The 16,276-nt window shown below is 44.7% G+C and overlaps 1 protein-coding gene across 2 annotated transcripts in view; it reads left to right on the top strand.

Annotated features, from left to right (window-relative positions):
* MERTK (MER proto-oncogene, tyrosine kinase) overlaps nt 1-13,675 on the top strand; it is a 55,421-nt gene extending 41,746 nt beyond the window's left edge. For both annotated transcript variants that reach the window (XM_035111110.2, XM_035111109.2), the window contains exons 12-19: nt 1,041-1,136; nt 2,238-2,318; nt 4,214-4,306; nt 4,847-4,965; nt 8,121-8,230; nt 9,770-9,929; nt 11,137-11,273; nt 12,958-13,675. In XM_035111110.2, coding sequence (XP_034967001.2) covers nt 1,041-1,136; nt 2,238-2,318; nt 4,214-4,306; nt 4,847-4,965; nt 8,121-8,230; nt 9,770-9,929; nt 11,137-11,273; nt 12,958-13,459 — 1,298 coding nt within the window. In that variant the 3' untranslated portion in view covers nt 13,460-13,675. The remainder of the gene's footprint in view (nt 1-1,040; nt 1,137-2,237; nt 2,319-4,213; nt 4,307-4,846; nt 4,966-8,120; nt 8,231-9,769; nt 9,930-11,136; nt 11,274-12,957) is intronic.
* The last annotated feature ends 2,601 nt before the right edge of the window (nt 13,676-16,276 follow it).

Here is a 16,276-nt window from a genome sequence, read left to right as displayed (position 1 = left end):
CAGAGGGTGGCAGTGATAGGGCCTTCTCGGTGATGGCTCCTCACTTGTGGAGGACCCCTAGAGAGATTCCCCCCCCGCCAGCACCATCATTAATCTCCTTTTGTTGTCAAGTAAAAGGTATGTCTTCTCCCAAGCGTTTGGCGGTTGATGGTGCTTATTGATGGAGATATATATGTACATTGCTGCTGCCTGCCTTATGAGTTTTTCGTACAGCTTTTATCTACGTTATGCTAGATGCTCTTAAAGTTTTGTAAGTCACTTGCTGATACTCTACTTTTTTCTTTTTGTAAGGAAGAGAAAATATAACCAGTCACTAGATTATTCACCCTTGCTCTGAAGTAGAATACCGTGTTTCTCCTATTTTAAGGCATACCTACAAAATAAGCCATGGCAGGGTTTCCAAGGGTTGGTGAAATATAAGGCATACCCCGAAAATAAGCCGTACCGGGTTGTGGTGGGAGGAAAAGGAAGATGCTGCTGCCACGAAGAGGAGTCACGAAGCCTCCAACACGAGGCAGCCGCATCTCCGGGCTGCCTCAGACGGACGCCCCTTCCCCCGCCGTCGCGTCTTGCCGCGAAAAGCCGGCACTGAACGCAACTTCGGAGACCTCCAAAGTTGCGCTCCGTGCCGGGGGAGGCAGGCAAGATGCGGCGGCGAGGGAAGGTCTTCCCCCGCTGCCGCTTGCCACCGGCATGGGGCTTGGCAGTGGTGGGGGAAAGGCGCAGGATCGTTCCTTCGCCTTTCCCCCACCCCGCCCAACAGAGCCGGATCCGACGAAGCTTCTTGCTGTACCATACGTAATAAAAATAAGACATCCCCTGAAAATGAGCCATGCTGTGTTTTTTTTGAGGAAAAATAAATATAAGACGGTGTCTTATAATATGAGAAACACGGGTAGTCAAGGAAAAGCTGTACTATGTAACTTTGCAGCTTGGTGTTGACCAAGCTGAAGTTAAAGTAAAAAGATGCCTTAGGCTTTTGAATCCAAATGCATGCCATTTCCCTTCCCCCCCAACTCATCAGAAGGCCTCTCTTGCAGTGGGCAGCCTTGGTGTGAGCGAAGAGCTACAGGAGAAACTCCAGGATGTTGTGATTGTTAGGACCAACCTGGCTCTGGGGAAGATCTTGGGAGAAGGTAAGAATGGCATGCCCTGAGTGAGTCCTTCTGCTCCCCAGACTGGCAGGAGGAAGCTCCTGCTTGCCCTCTGCTGGGCAAGGTGAAATCTGGCTCCCTTAGCATCTACAAGACCAGACTTGCTCCCTGGGAAAACACAGTACAGTGGTGCCTTGCAAGACGAATTTAATTCGTTCCGCGATTCAATTCATTTTGTGAAAAATTCGTCTTGCGAATCGCGGTTTCCCATAGGAATGCATTGAAATTTCTTTTTCTTTGCCCATAGGAACGCATTAATTAAATTTCAATGCATTCCTATGGGAAACAGCGATTCGCAAGACGAATTTTTCGCAAAACGAATGCATCTTGCGAGTCACCATCAGAAATTCGTCTTGCAGGGCATTCGTCTTGCGAGGTACCACTGTAGTGCCCACATCAACTCTCAGGAAATGCTACATCATCATCATCATCATTATATTCATTATCATTATCATTATCATCATTTCATTATTTCATTTCATTTCATTATTTCATTTCTTTCTTTTTTAAAAAAAGTTTTTATTTGTAATTTTCAAGTTTATACATTTCATTAGTTTTACAATCGATTTAACATTTCAAAGTTTGACATCCTTCCCCCTCTGTGGTTCCTTAAATTTATTTTTAAATATCTTCTGCATATCCAAATTCATTTAATTTGCTCATTTAATTATCTACATTAAATAAATATGAAACTGCAGGTTATTACAATAATCCTGCCAATGTTTTTAATCTGTTTGCAATTTATCTACAATTATTCAATAAACCATTTCCATTCTTTCATTAGAAGTTTGTTATCTTGATTTATTGTTCTTCCGGTAAGTTTCTGCATATTTCTGCCATTTCTGCATATTCCATAAGTTTTTGTATCCCATTCTTCCCACTTTTCTCATTTCTTTTCATTTCTGTACCGTTTTATATTTTTAATTTTAAAATCTCAAAGCAGTGTGCAACATATATTTTAAAACATCAAATAAAACCATCCAGAATGAAACATTACTTAAGAAAGCCCAATAAAGCTGATTAACTATTTCTAAGTGTGGGACAGATATAAATGCAAGGTGTTTTTCCCCCTTCTTCATCTAGGGGAGTTTGGATCAGTCATGGAAGGGAATCTCAGCAATCCTGATGGAACTACCCAGAAAGTAGCTGTGAAAACTATGAAATGTAAGTACCAGCAGATCTAGTAGGTCTAGAGTTGTTCTGATTTTTTTATAAGAAGCATTCCGATGCCCCTAGGTGTGTTGCGAGCAGGGCCGGATTTAGGTTTGATGAGGCCCTAAGCTACTGAAGGTAATGGGGCTATTTATATGTCCAGCTGTCCTTTGTCAACAACATTGTCACTGTTTTTTGTGTTGAATATATGCTATATGGTACAGTGGTGCCTCGCAAGACAAATTTAATTAGTTCCGCAAGTCAATTCGTTTTGCGAAAAATTCGTCTTGCGAATCGCGGTTTCCCATAGGAATGCATTGAAATTTCTTTTTTTCTTTTTTTGCCCACAGGAATGCATTAATTAAATTTCAATGCATTTCTATGGGAAACCGCGATTCGCAAGACGGATTTTTCACAAAACGAATTCGTCTTGTGAGTCACCATCAGATCGCAAGACGCATTCGTCTTGCGAAAAATTCGTCTTGCAGGGCATTCGTCTTGCGGTGTACCACTGTAATTTATGGACCTAATAGGTATCTAAAGCCATTTGCACATAACAAAATATGTATTTTATCAAAGTAATTGTTGAACTGAAATACAATTAAGAAGAAGCATATTAATAGTGAAATACGGGCAGGGCCCATTACCTACATCATAGGAGCCTACAGAACACAAAACACTGTTGCTGTATGTAGGTTTTATTTGTTTTTTAATGTTATATTTTGGAAATGTACATCCAGGTTTTTTTCCTTTAAATTTTTTGGGGGCCCCCAAGGGAGTGGATCCCTAAGCTATAGCTTGTTTAGCTTATACGTAAATCCGGCACTGGTTGCGAGGGAGGTTTGACAGTACTGTGGAGCTTCTCTACAAAAGAAAATGATAGAAAATCCTTCTAGATTTAAGAAGTCCAGCAAGTACAGTGGTACCTCGACTTACGAAGACGATCCATTCTGTGGCCGTCTCCGTAAGTCAAGGTTTTCGGATGTCGAAGCGCTGCTACGGTTCATGCACGAAGCACGATTTTGCGCTTCTGCGCAGGTGCAGAATGCGTGCGCCAAAAGGACTTCCAGGGGTTGTCGACTTTGGAAGTCGAAACCTTTGGAAGTCGAAACCTTCGGAAGTTGAAGCGTTCGGATGTCGAGGTATGACTGTACATGGAGAGATTGATGGTCTACATACCTCAGCACAGAAGACTTAACCATAGCTGCCAAGTCTCCCGTTTTCCCCGGGAAATCCCCGTTTTCCCAGCTGTTCCTAGCTGAAAAAACGGATTTTTTTTGTTTTTCCCCGGTTTATTCTGGCGCGGTGGCCATTTTGGAACTGGGCGGAGCATGCTCAGAAGCGACTTTTGATGCTGCTCTGCCCAGTTCCAAAATGGCTGCAGTGCGACTTCTGGCGCGGCGGCCATTTTGGAACTGGGCAAAGCAGCATCAAAAGTCACTTCTGAGCATGCTCCGCCCAGTTCCAAAATGGCGTCAGTGCTACTTCCGGTTTGCTATTTCCGGCCCGGTCCCTTATTTCTCTGACAGCAACTTGACAGGTATGGACTTAACACGGGGTAAAATTAGTACAAGCAGTAATCGAAAAGCAACGTTTTCTTCCCTGTGTGCATGTTCCCAAGACATGTGAAGTTACAGCACAGAAAATACATTAGGAAAAGCTGCTTGGATAGAAAAGAGATGAAGCTAAAATGGAGGCCAGAGCACAAAAGACATCGTCTCTGTTCCCCAACATCCCAGAAACCTTTTCCTGCACACGGATTGGTTCCTTTTTTAATCTCCCCCTTGCTCACAACTAAACTGTATTGGTACAAAGAAGGTGATGAGATGAACACTTTTTAAAAGAATGGGTAAAGGGGTGTTACCTTTTGTAATAAGCATTTTTTCCCTTTTCTTGCAATTTTTCAGTGGACAGCTTTTCCCAGCGAGAAATCGAAGAGTTCCTCAGAGAAGCAGCTTGCATGAAAGACTTCGATCATCCAAATGTCATCAAACTTCTGGGTGGGTCAACCAAGAAGTGGCAGTTGTCAGGGACAAGATTTTATTCATAGCACAAGGCCGGTGTGTTTGTGTGTGTCACTACCTCCGCTGAGGCCTTAGTAGTAGCTATTTTGTCTGATAAATCAGGGGTGGGGAACATCTTTGGCCGGGGTGAGGAGGGATGCTCAGTTTGGTCCACCAGGCCATTTCCCCCCAAACCATGCTCAGGATTTAATCCCTGCTCATAATCTGATGAGCAGAGATTAAAGCCCCTTGCCTTCTCCCTTACGCAGGCGGAGGGGGATGTGCCAGCAATGTAATGAGGCAGTGCATCCTCACCCCTTCACAGGCTTCCAGGCACCCCAAGATGCTCTCCCCCCCAAGATACTATCATGAGTTGCAGGAAGGTGAAGCAGAGCCCCCCCACTCCCCATTTTCACCAGATAGATGCCTTGGGATTCCCTGGGGTGAAGTTCTGCTGGACCAATCCCTCATTCAAGTTTCCCAGCAGACATTTGTTGAATGAAAGTGCTGTGCTGATTTTACTTCCATCCCTTCTAGGTGTGTGTATAGAACCAAGTTCTCAGCAGGTCCCCAAACCCATGGTGATTCTCCCATTCATGAAATATGGAGATTTGCATAGCTTCCTCCTTCGCTCAAGGCTTGGAATGGGCCCACAGGTAATCAATTATTTGGGAGAGAATCGCCTTGTTAGTAGAGCAGAAGACTGGGAGTCTGTCTAGAAATGTGATAATAGAGGCTTGTATTGCTCATAGAATCATAGAACCGTAGAGTTGGAAAGAACTCCAAGGGTCATCTAGTTTAACCCCCTGCAATTCAGGAATTTCAACTAAAGCAGCCAAGACAGATGGTCTTCCAACCTCTGCTTAAAAACCTCCAAGGAACGAGAGTCCAGCCACCTCCCGAGGAAAGGTTGTACTGCTTTGTATTGCAAGAGAGAACAAAACCCCTGCTTCCTCCTCCTAAGAAATGAGGAGGGCCTCATCCGGCAACACTGCCCAGTGAAGGAAAACATTTAGAGGCTTGATCTGAATCCTGCTATGCCATTTCAGTTTATTTTTAGTATTGCTTTTCTGAAGCTGAGAAAACAACAGGCATGCTGTGCCACACAGAAAGCAAAACTGTTTTGAGGAGAGAAAAATACAAGTTGTCTGTGGTTCCATGTAAAAAAGGGGGGGGGGGTTTGAAGAAATGAAAATCTTTAAGTGATAGGCAGTGCAAACCTATGTATGTTCACTCTCAAAGTTCCACTGTGTTCAGTGCATAGCTGCCAAGTCTCCCATATTCCCCGGGAAATCCCCGTTTTTCCAGCTGTTCCTAGCTGAAAAAATGGATTTTTTTGTTTTTTCCCGGTTTATTCTGGCGCGGTGGCCATTTTGGAACTGGGCGGAGCATGCTCAGAAGCGACTTTTGATGCTGCTCTGCCCAGTTCCAAAATGGCTGCAGTGCGACTTCTGGCGCGGCGGCCATTTTGGAATTGGGCAAAGCAGCATCAAAAGTCACTTCTGAGCATGCTCCACCCAGTTCCAAAATGGCGGCAGCACTACTTCCGGTCTGCTACTTCCGGCCGGTCCCTTATTTCTCCGACAGCAACTTGGCAGGTATGGTTCAGTGCAGCTTATTTCCAGGAAAGTTTCCGCAGGCTGCTATTCTGAATCCCCTGTTAGTCACCTGCCTGTACTCACATGACTGCACCTGCACAGGAGCTGAAGGCACAGCCACACCAGAATAATGTATCCTATAAAACAACCTTCCCCATCCTTGGGTCCCCAGATGTTGTTGGACTACAACTCCCATCATCCCTGACCATTAACCATGCTGACTTAAGGACGATGGCTCTTGTAGTCCAACAACATCTGGGGCCCTAAGGGTGGACAAGGGCTCCATCAAAGGTTCAGCGGCCAAATTCAATAACTGGAGGGATCTCATTTGGAAATAAAGTGGCAAGAAAGGTTCATGAAGGCATCAGTGTGGGGGACAATGTGGGATAAAGGTAGACTGGCCCATGAACCTCTTCTCACCTAGAATCATAGAATCGTAGAGCTGGAAGAGACCACAAGGGCCATCCAGTCCAACCCCCTGCTGAGCAGGAAACACCATCAAAGCATTCTTGACATATGCCTGTCAAGCCTCTGCTTAAAGACCTCCAAAGAAGGAGACTCCACCACACTCCTTGGCAGCAAATTCCACTGCCGAACAGCTCTTACTGTCAGGAAGTTCTTCCTAATGTTTAGGTGGAATCTTCTTTCTTGTAGTTTGAATCCATTGCTCCGCGTCCGCTTCTCTGGAGCAGCAGAAAACAACCTTTCTCCCTCCTCTATATGACATCCTTTTATATATTTGAACATGGCAGTTGTCTTGGGATGTTGCACTCTGGAAATTTAAGTGAATGAGTACTTTTGCCAGGCAGATCAAGTATTTGGATCACTTGGTTTGGAACGGGCTGGGACTTTATTCATTCTTCTTGTGTGCATCTGCTGAGCTACTGAATCCTGACCTTTGAGTGTTGCCTAGTTATGTCGCACTTGGCGAGATATAAAGGCCACCATCTTGCCAGACCGAAGGAAATCTGATGTCTGTTCAAAACCCCACTGATGCTAAAGTCCAGTTGCAAGAAATATGACAGCTTTCTGGAGAATTGTTCCTGTAAGTGACCAGGCTGTTGTCCTCCTTGTTGGTGTCACACATGGATGGACTCTTAGCCTTGTACTGGAACAGTAGAGAAAGGCTTTAATTGTTCTGGAGACAAGGTCTCTGGAAGAGATGGCCGTCCCACGTTTTGTGGCGAAAGCAGTTCTGTTGTTTTCACAAAGGAGTCCTATTGAAACAGGACAACACACTGAAGGGCCTTTCAGTGGAAAGCAAATTGTCGCAATAGCTGACGGTGCTCTTTTTTGTGATAATTTGATTTCTCGTATTTATTTCACTAAAGAAAATACGGGGAGGAAATGAACCCTGCTATAAACAAATGGTGATTCTGTCCAGCCGCTGTAAACAAAGGAGTTGTTCATAACTAAGCGTATGAATCTGCATGAGCTGCAAACAAGTGGAAAATTAAATGATGTCTTTGCATGTAATTGGGAACCGTCAAAGAGAGCTTTATCCTGCCCGCTGTTGTGCTGGAATGGAAAATGGGGGCTACATTTCTCCCTCTTCTAAAAGGAGTAGGATCCATTTCATTTTATCATTTACTAGAGCCCAGCTCCGAAGGGGCATGTACAGGGTCAGTGAGGAGCTGGCTGGGGAAGAGGTTTTCTGTTGTGCAAGGAACCCTGAGATATATTTTGTCGTCCGTTCACTGAGATCCAGTGTGGTGTAGTGGTTAGAACATCGGACTAAGACCTGGGAGAGGAGGGTTCTAGTCCCTGCTCAGCCTCAAAGCTCACCGGGTGACCTTGGCTGGTTACTGTCCCTCAGCTTAACCTCACAGGGTTGTTGTGAAAATAAAAAGGGGAGACTAAGAACCATGTATGCCACCTTGAGCTCCTTGGAGGAAAGGTGGGGTATAAATGGAATATATAGATAGATAAGTACCTGATAGATTGATAGGTAAGGAATTAAGAAAATTCATGCTGGCCAGACTGATAGAAATTGGAATCCAGGAACATTTGAAGGGGCAGCCTTGTCCTAGGAAATGTTTGGGGAAATGTGTTTTGGTTGCTCTTGAATGGGTTTTCTTTTATCCTTGTAAAGAGCCTTAAATCTGATTAAAAATGGAGGTTTGTTCATTTTCATTACTGTTGTTGTTGTTGTTGTTTGTTAACAATACGTTGAATTCATTACAATTTTCTTCTTCTCTCCTCCTCGTTCCCAGTATGTACCACTGCAGACTTTGTTGAAGTTTATGATCCATATTGCTCTAGGAATGGAATACCTCAGCAACAGGCATTTCCTCCACAGAGACCTGGCTGCTCGAAACTGCATGTGAGTCTCTACGTTCCTTCCCTCGACTCTTAATAAAAGAGTCCAGCTTCAGTCTTCTTTCTGGGTTTGCCGCTCCAAAAAGAGGAATGAAAAGCGCATGTTAATCTTGCTCTGAATCTGCAGCTTTGAGCAAAAGTCGAGCAGAAACTACTTTATTTCAGAATTTTGGAACATATTTTTTTTTTAGGAGCAGATTCAGAATAATCATGCTGGAACTTCAGTCTGCAGTCGCGGGGAACATTCAGATTTGAATGTTCTATCAGAGGCAAAAAGGCTCCCTGCATTTAGAAAAATTGCACATTAAAGAAGAATCCTTCTCCCAAGTTTGCAAATTTTCTGTGGGCTGTCCTAGATCAACCAGTTGCAGAGCCCAGATCTGAGAATCTGGGTTGGCACCAAACTGGTGAAAAGTGATGCTGGGAAGTGGGTTATGATTTAGAAGCGTAAACGAGTGATTTTCATTTCCCTGACCTCTTCTCTCCAAACCACTGCAGACCTTGACTTGAGGGAAGTAGTTGGGGGAAAGCAAGCAGAGGAAAAACATGGTGGGAAGTGGCCTCCACTTCCTAAACTATTTCCATTCAAGCTGGTCATGTGACTTTAAGAACTGGTGCCAGAGTTTGCTTGTTTTCCTCTCTTTTCTGTACCCCTGTTTTCTTCTGTGAAATTTATTTCAGACTGTAAGCCAGCAGGCATGGACTGTCCCTGATCTTATGCAAGCCTCTCTGGGAGCCCTTTTTGGCTGAACTGCAAGGAATAAATGTTTCAAATAAAAAGATGTGCCCAAAATGTGCCAGAATCTGGATCAGGTCTAGCCCAGGTTTTCCTAGCTATTCAGACTGCTGTCTAGCGATTTGTTGAGGCAGCAATAAAAGATCTTAGCAGGCCTCACCCAACAATTCCAGCTTGTTTGGGGCTTAAAAGAAAAAGAAACAACTTATATTTTCAAACAAACAACTTATATTTTCTGCCGCTGCCTGGATCCAGAACATCTTTATCTATGGACCTGTGCAATTTATTTTATTTTGTTTTCTCCAATTTGTAGATAGCCTTTGACTGTGTAAATGTGATCTCAGGGTGGTTTCCATCAATTCGCAAAATAAAACATAAATTCAGAACATAGGAATTAAAAAAGGCAAACAATGGAGCATCAGCATGATAATAATATATGGGTAGATTGATGGGAATTGTGTCAGGAGACCTCCCATCAGTGCAAATTATTATTTTGGAAGTGTTCATGAGTCACTTAAAAGGTGCATCCAAGCTATAAAATTAAAGGTCTAATTTAACCCTCAAGGGTTTTCCCAGGGGTTGTGGTTTTGTGAGAATGCTGTGAACTGTCTTATTAGAGATCCCTAATCCCTTAATAGGTCTTCATTTTCCCAGGGGTTCCGTGTGGGAAGGGCCACATGGGTTTCAAAGTTACATCATGCTTTTTGTCTTTCCCAGAAGCCTGCACATAATATTACATATTTCAGTAGCCTTTGTCCTTTTCACATGAATTTTTATTAATGCTACTTCGTATTAATCTATGGGCAGGTTACGGGACGACATGACCGTGTGTGTGGCAGACTTTGGCTTATCCAAGAAGATTTACAGTGGTGATTATTACCGGCAGGGGCGCATCGCAAAGATGCCCGTGAAGTGGATTGCGATAGAAAGTCTTGCCGACCGCGTCTACACGACAAAAAGTGACGTGGTAAGTAATGGGAGGGACATTCAGTTTGGTTTGCATTTTAATGCACACCAATGTAATTCAGGCTTCCTGAAACATTATGCGAAATGGAACGCAGCAGTTCTTCAAAAGTTGCCTTTGTCCGAATTTTGCAATGCACGCCTCCACTCCTGTCACCCAAAGAAGGTATATATCAGGGGAATGCATGCATAAAAATGAATATATTGGTGGAAATAATATACACAAATGTGTTGTATTTGGAGCAGTTAGTCCCCGAAAGTGTACGGTATAATAGGTTAAATGCACCCTGAAATTCACAAACTGGTGCGGAAAATGTAGCAAACTGAATACTACTACTAATAATAATAATAATTTATTATTTATACCCCGCCTATCTGGCTGGGTTTCCCCAGCCACTCTCGGCGGCTTCCAACAGAACATTAAAATACAATTATCTATTAAACATTAAAAGCTTCCCTAAACAGGGCTGCCTTCAGATGTCTTCTAAAAGTCTGGTAGTTTTTTTCTCTTTGACATCTGGTGAGAGGGTGTTCCACAGGAATACAACAACAACAACAACAACAACAACAACAACAACAACACCGTTTATTGTGAGGACCATGCCTGTACACAAATATCAACACAACAATAATTAAAAATGTTAAAATTCATTACATACCATCCCAACAAAACCCTTCATCCCACAAAACAGGAAGAGAAGGAAAACAAGCAACGAGTTAAACAGACGGTGAAGGGGTCTTTACTTTATCATCCATAAATCTTTCACAGGAATAATAATAATTTATTATACTGTATGAGATTGGGGAAAATGAGAAATTCATGCAACATCTATCCATTCATTTGAACTGAAAAAGTAGCCCTTATATACTCGTGTCAGTTTTGACAACTTGCCTGCGCAGCTAGTTCTGCTGCAGCAAAACTGCATCTAATGAAGTTGACAAAACTTGCAAAAAAAAAACCCTCCCCCCCTCAAAATGTGAGCTTCACTACATTTGTACCAAACACTTTGGGGAATATCACAAGTAGAATTTTCAAACAATGTATGAGGGAACAGAGCCCAATCCTGGCTTACTTGGGCATCCGTCTCACTAAGTTCAGTGAGATTTATTCCCAGGCAAGTGTGTTTAGGGTTGCACTGTAGGAGATTATCTTTCCCAAGGTATTCAGTAACGCCTATCTAAATATATGTTTATCTCTGTGTTCCCTGCAGTGGGCTTTCGGTGTTACAATGTGGGAGATAGCGACCCGAGGGATGACTCCGTACCCAGGAGTGCAGAACCATGAAATTTACGACTACCTCCTTCATGGGCACAGGCTGAAGCAGCCAGAAGGCTGCTTAGACGAGTTGTAAGTATTTTATCTCACTGCAGTAATAACACATAGGAAGTACATAGGGAGCTCCCTTATACAGAGACCATTGGTCCAGTATAGCATTTTTTGTGCTCACTCGCAGTGGCTCTCCAGGGTTATAGACAGGGGTCTGAACTACCCCTTCCTGGGGATTGAACCTGGGACCTTCTCCATTCAAAGCAGATGCTCTGCCACTGAGCTACATACAGCCCTTCCCAGTAAGTTGGCTGAGAGTCTGCAGTAGTACAAAACACCATGGTTTGCTCAAGACAGTTGTCACCGCTGCAGTCTTCCAGCTTGGGAAGCTGGAAGCTCTGAGGTCTGTTTGTTTCTTTGCTTGACCTTCCCCACCACGCCCAATTTCCAGCATTTGTGAATGCTCTGTCTCCTGTATGTTTCTGAGTATTATGCACCATACATATACGGTAAAGGTAAAGGGACCCCTGACCATTAAGTCCAGTCGCGGACGACTCTGGGGTTGTGGCGCTCATCTCGCTCTATAGGCTGAGGGAGCCGGCGTACAGCTTCCGAGTCATGTGGCTAGCATGACTAAGCCGCTTCTGGCGAACCAGAGCAGCACACAGAAACGCCGTTTACCTTCCCGCTGTAGCGGTTCCTATTTATCTACTTGCATTTTGACGTGCTTTCGAACTGCTAGGTTGGCAGGAGCTGGGACCGAGCAACGGGAGCTCACCCCGTCACGGGGATTCGAACCGCCGACCTTCTGATCAGCAAGCCCTAGGCTCAGTGGTTTAACCCACAGCGCCACCCACTGGTCCTCAAAATGCAGCTCAAGGAGATCATTCTGCTATAGCTCCTCCTCCTTATAACATCTCCTGCTCCACTACATTGGAGGGTCTTCATGGTGAAGGAAAGATACATTGGAGGGTCTTCATGGTGAAGGAATCTAATAAATAATAACGAGAATTCCTCTCCAGTACACACACAAGTAAAATTAAAAACCACTCCCAGGGCTATTTTATTTGTCTTCCACCTTCCTTCTTTCATGGAACTCAAAGGCAGTGCACCTGGGACTCCCAATCAAGCACTGGCCAAGCAAAAAACTCCTTAGCCCAGGCATGTCAAACCTGCGGCCCTCCAGATGTTTTGGACTACAATTCCCATCTTCCCCAACCACTGGTCCTGCTAGCTAGGGATCATGGGAGTTGTAGGCCAAAACATCTGGAGGGCCGCAGGTTTGACATGCCTGCCTTAGCCTCAGCAGGTGGCTGCATCACCTCAGCTCAGACAAAACAACAGCAACTGGATCCCATCCAGGGATCGCGGCTCCCTTCCTTCCTGCCCCACGTCAACATCAACAACCATAATTTATGACTGATTAGAACAGGGTTTCTCAAACTTGAGCCTCCAGTTGGACTACAATTCCCATCATCCTTAAGCTAGCAGGACCAGTGGTCAAGGAGGATGGGAATTGCAGTTCAAAAACAGCTGCAGACCCAAGTTTGGGAAACTCTGGATTAGAGAGAGAGCCTCCATTGTTCTCTCCACTCCACAGCATTGTTCCCAAGGCACAGGTGTATTTGCAGTGTTTTTACTGCTGCTGTTCTAGTGAAACCGCATTGAGTTTTTTAATTGCTTTAAAAGTTGTAAGCCCCACCAGGAAGATTTTTGTCAAGCAAACAAAATGTCATTCACTCCACCCTGTCCCTTTTTACCTCAGGTACGAAATAATGTACTCTTGTTGGAGGACAGATCCCACAGAGCGGCCCGTCTTCTCCGAACTCAAGCTTCACCTGGAGAAGCTGTCGGAAAGTTTGCCCGCCCTCAGCGAACCCGAGGACGTAATTTATATTAACACCAGCCTGATGGAGGACAGTGTGGAAGAGCTGACAGAAGACTCCGAGTTTCCCCGGATAGACACGGACCTTGACCCTAACCACATCATAGAGTCCTGTTCCCAAAAACCAGAGACCACTGTGGTCACCGTGGACGTCCATGACAGCAATGGGATGGGGGACAGATACATTTTGAGCGGGGCCACCGAAGAGCACCTCAGCAGCCAGAGGAGAACAGAAGAGGAAGATACCCCTTTGCTGCAGCACACACCCTCACAGAACGGGCTGCTATGGTCTCAAGCTAGCACCCTTCCTGTCGGGAGCACGTTAGCCGGTGAACTACTGTACGCGGACGACTCTTTGGAGGACTCTGAGATTCTGCTGTGAAAGAAGGAGCAGGACTTCCCGATGAGCTGCAGTCTCTTCTCGGCCAGAAAAGTTCTGAATGGACTTCTCTTGCTCTCGTCGTGCAAAGCCAGCCTTGTGTAGCAACTTCTCCAAGCCCTGTGTACAGCATGTGATTAATAGAATGTTCTATCTCTCTGTTTTGTATAATACGGTATCTTTATAGAGATTATATTTTAATAAACAACACCCCCATTAGGACGGTCTCTTTCATTTGCTCCTCTTTCTCTTTCTCTCTCTCTCTCTCCCCCCCCCCCTGTTCACTATGATATGGCTTTGCCTACAGATTGTCATCTGGCTCCTTCCACAACTTCTGTATTATCTTCACTAGACATGGTGTTAACATATTAGGGTTGCCATATTTTGAAGAGCAAAAAAGAGGACACATTTGCCGACTTCTGCTTTTAACAAGGGATCGCTATGATGACTTTACCCATGAAAATGAAAAAGGGGATATATGGCAATCCTGTTTTCTTTTTAAATAGCAAGGAAAGGGCTGTACAGTGGTAACTTGGTTCTCAAACTTAATCCGTTCCGGAAGTCTGCTTGACTTCCGAAATGTTCGAAAACCAAGGCGCAGCTTCTGATTGGTGCATGCGCCCCGGAAACAATAGCCAATAGCCACACCAGGCTTCCAAAAAAACATTCAAAAACCGGAACACTTACTTCCAGGTTTTCAGCATTTGGGAACCAAGGCATTTGAGTACCAAGGCGTTTGAGAACCGAGGTACCATGGTAGTTGAATGGTAGAGGATTTGCATTGAATGCAGAAGTTCCCCAGGTTCAATCGCCGGCATTTGCAGGTGGGGCTGGGAATATCCCCTACCTGAAACCCTGGGGATCCTCTCCCAGTCAGTGGGAGCTAGACAGTATAAGGCACTTCCTACCTCTAGCAAGGGTTGAGGTTGCTTCTGCAAAGGAAGACAGTACAATGACTACAAGTGTGAGCTAGAATATCCCTCATTCAAAGCTTGCCTCTGCCATGAATTCACTAGAAGACCTGTCCCATCTAAAGCATGGAGATGATAACAGTGATCTGTCTTACAGGGTGGTTGCAAGTTTTACTGAAGTAAGATACAAAGTGCTTTGAACATTAGGAAGCACAGTGGTTGCATCTTGTAGTTAAGAAGACGGTTTATCTCTCTAGAGCAGGGATGGTGAACGTGGTGGTTCTCTCTAGATGTTACTGGACATCTAGACTGGACAGTGGGTGGTGCTGTGGTCTAAACCACTGAGCCTCTTGGGCTTGCCGATCGGAAGGTCAGGTGAGTTCCCATTGCTCTGTCGCATCTCCTGCCAACCTAGCAGTTCAAAAGCATGCCGGTACAAGTAGATAAATAAGTACTGCTGCAGCGGGAAGGTAAACAGCGTTTCCATGCTCTCTGGCTTCTGTCACGGTTTCCGTTGCGCCAGGAACAGTTTAGTCATGCTGGCCACATGACCCAGAAAGCTGTCTGTGGACAAACACTGGCTCCCTCTGCCTGAAAGCGAGATGAGCACCACCACCCCATAGTCACCTTTGACTGGACTTAACCGCCCTGGGGTCCTTTACCTTTTACCTTTTTACTGGACTACAACTTCCATCATACTCCACCATTGCGATGCTAGCAGGGGCAGGTGGGAACTGTAGTCCAATGGCACCCTGTTAGCTACTCCTGTTCTAGGGATGTATTGTTGGGAGCATGTACCACAATCGCCCAGCATGGGGCAAGGAGCGAGGATCTGAAATGCTAGCAAAGTTTGTATATTTCCTATAACGCACAGTGGAATGGGAGAGGAATTCATAGAATTGTTGAGTTTGAAGGAACTCCCGAGCGCCATCGCAGCCAACCCCCTGCAATGCAGGAATCTCAACTAAAGCATCCATGACAGATGGCCACCCAAACTCTGCTTAAAAACCTCCAAGGAAGAAATACATACAGTGGTGCCTCGCTTAACAAATGCCCCGTAAGACAAAATTTTCGCTTAAAGAAAGGATTTTTCTAGCGGAGGTTGCCTCGCTAGAGAAATTCGTTTTACGAAAAATTCGTCTAGCGAATCACGGTTTCCCATAGGAATGCATTGAAATTCAATTAATGCGTTCCTATGGGCAATTTTTTTAAAAAAAAAAATCAATGCATTCCTATGGGATTCGCTAGACAAATTTTTCGTTATAAGAATAGACCCGTGGAACGAATTAAATTCGTCTAGTGAGGCACCACTGTATAACCTCTGAGGGAGAACCTTCCATGGTCAAACAGCTCTTGCCGTCAAAAATTTCCTCCTGATGTTAGCTGGAATCTCATTTTTCGTTAAGCTGTTTCAGCTAGAACAGGAATTGGCATCCTGTGGGGGGCCCCAGATGTTGCAGGACCCTGGATGATACCATACCTTAAGATCTTAGTATAAATCACATACGGTTTTCTTTCCTTAGTGATGGCAGATAGAAACAAAAGAATCTTTCTAATACTATGTTTTAAAGCAGCCAGTCTCCAAACTGCATCTTCCGAGTAATTTGCAGTTCACACTTCAAAGCTAGTGAGGAGGGTGATTTTTCCCCCTACTTCCACTAATTTATCCTGATAAGAGTGGCACCAGACGTCAATGCTACAACATATAATGCAGCTTTGCCTGCTCTGAAGGGGTCGCAGGTGAATTACAGAGCATCCGCTTTGCATGCAGAAGGTTGCGAGTTCAGTCCCCAGTGTCTCCTGGGAGGACAGGAAGAGGGCCTTACCCCAAACCCCAGAGAGCTGCTGCCAGTATGTGCAGACAATACTAAACTATATGGACCAGTAGTGTGAACCAGGATACGAAAGA

Source organism: Zootoca vivipara, chromosome 3 (genome assembly GCF_963506605.1).
Source record: "Zootoca vivipara chromosome 3, rZooViv1.1, whole genome shotgun sequence".
NCBI classification, from domain to species: domain Eukaryota; kingdom Metazoa; phylum Chordata; class Lepidosauria; order Squamata; family Lacertidae; genus Zootoca; species Zootoca vivipara.
This window is presented reverse-complemented; position numbering and strand designations above follow the sequence as displayed.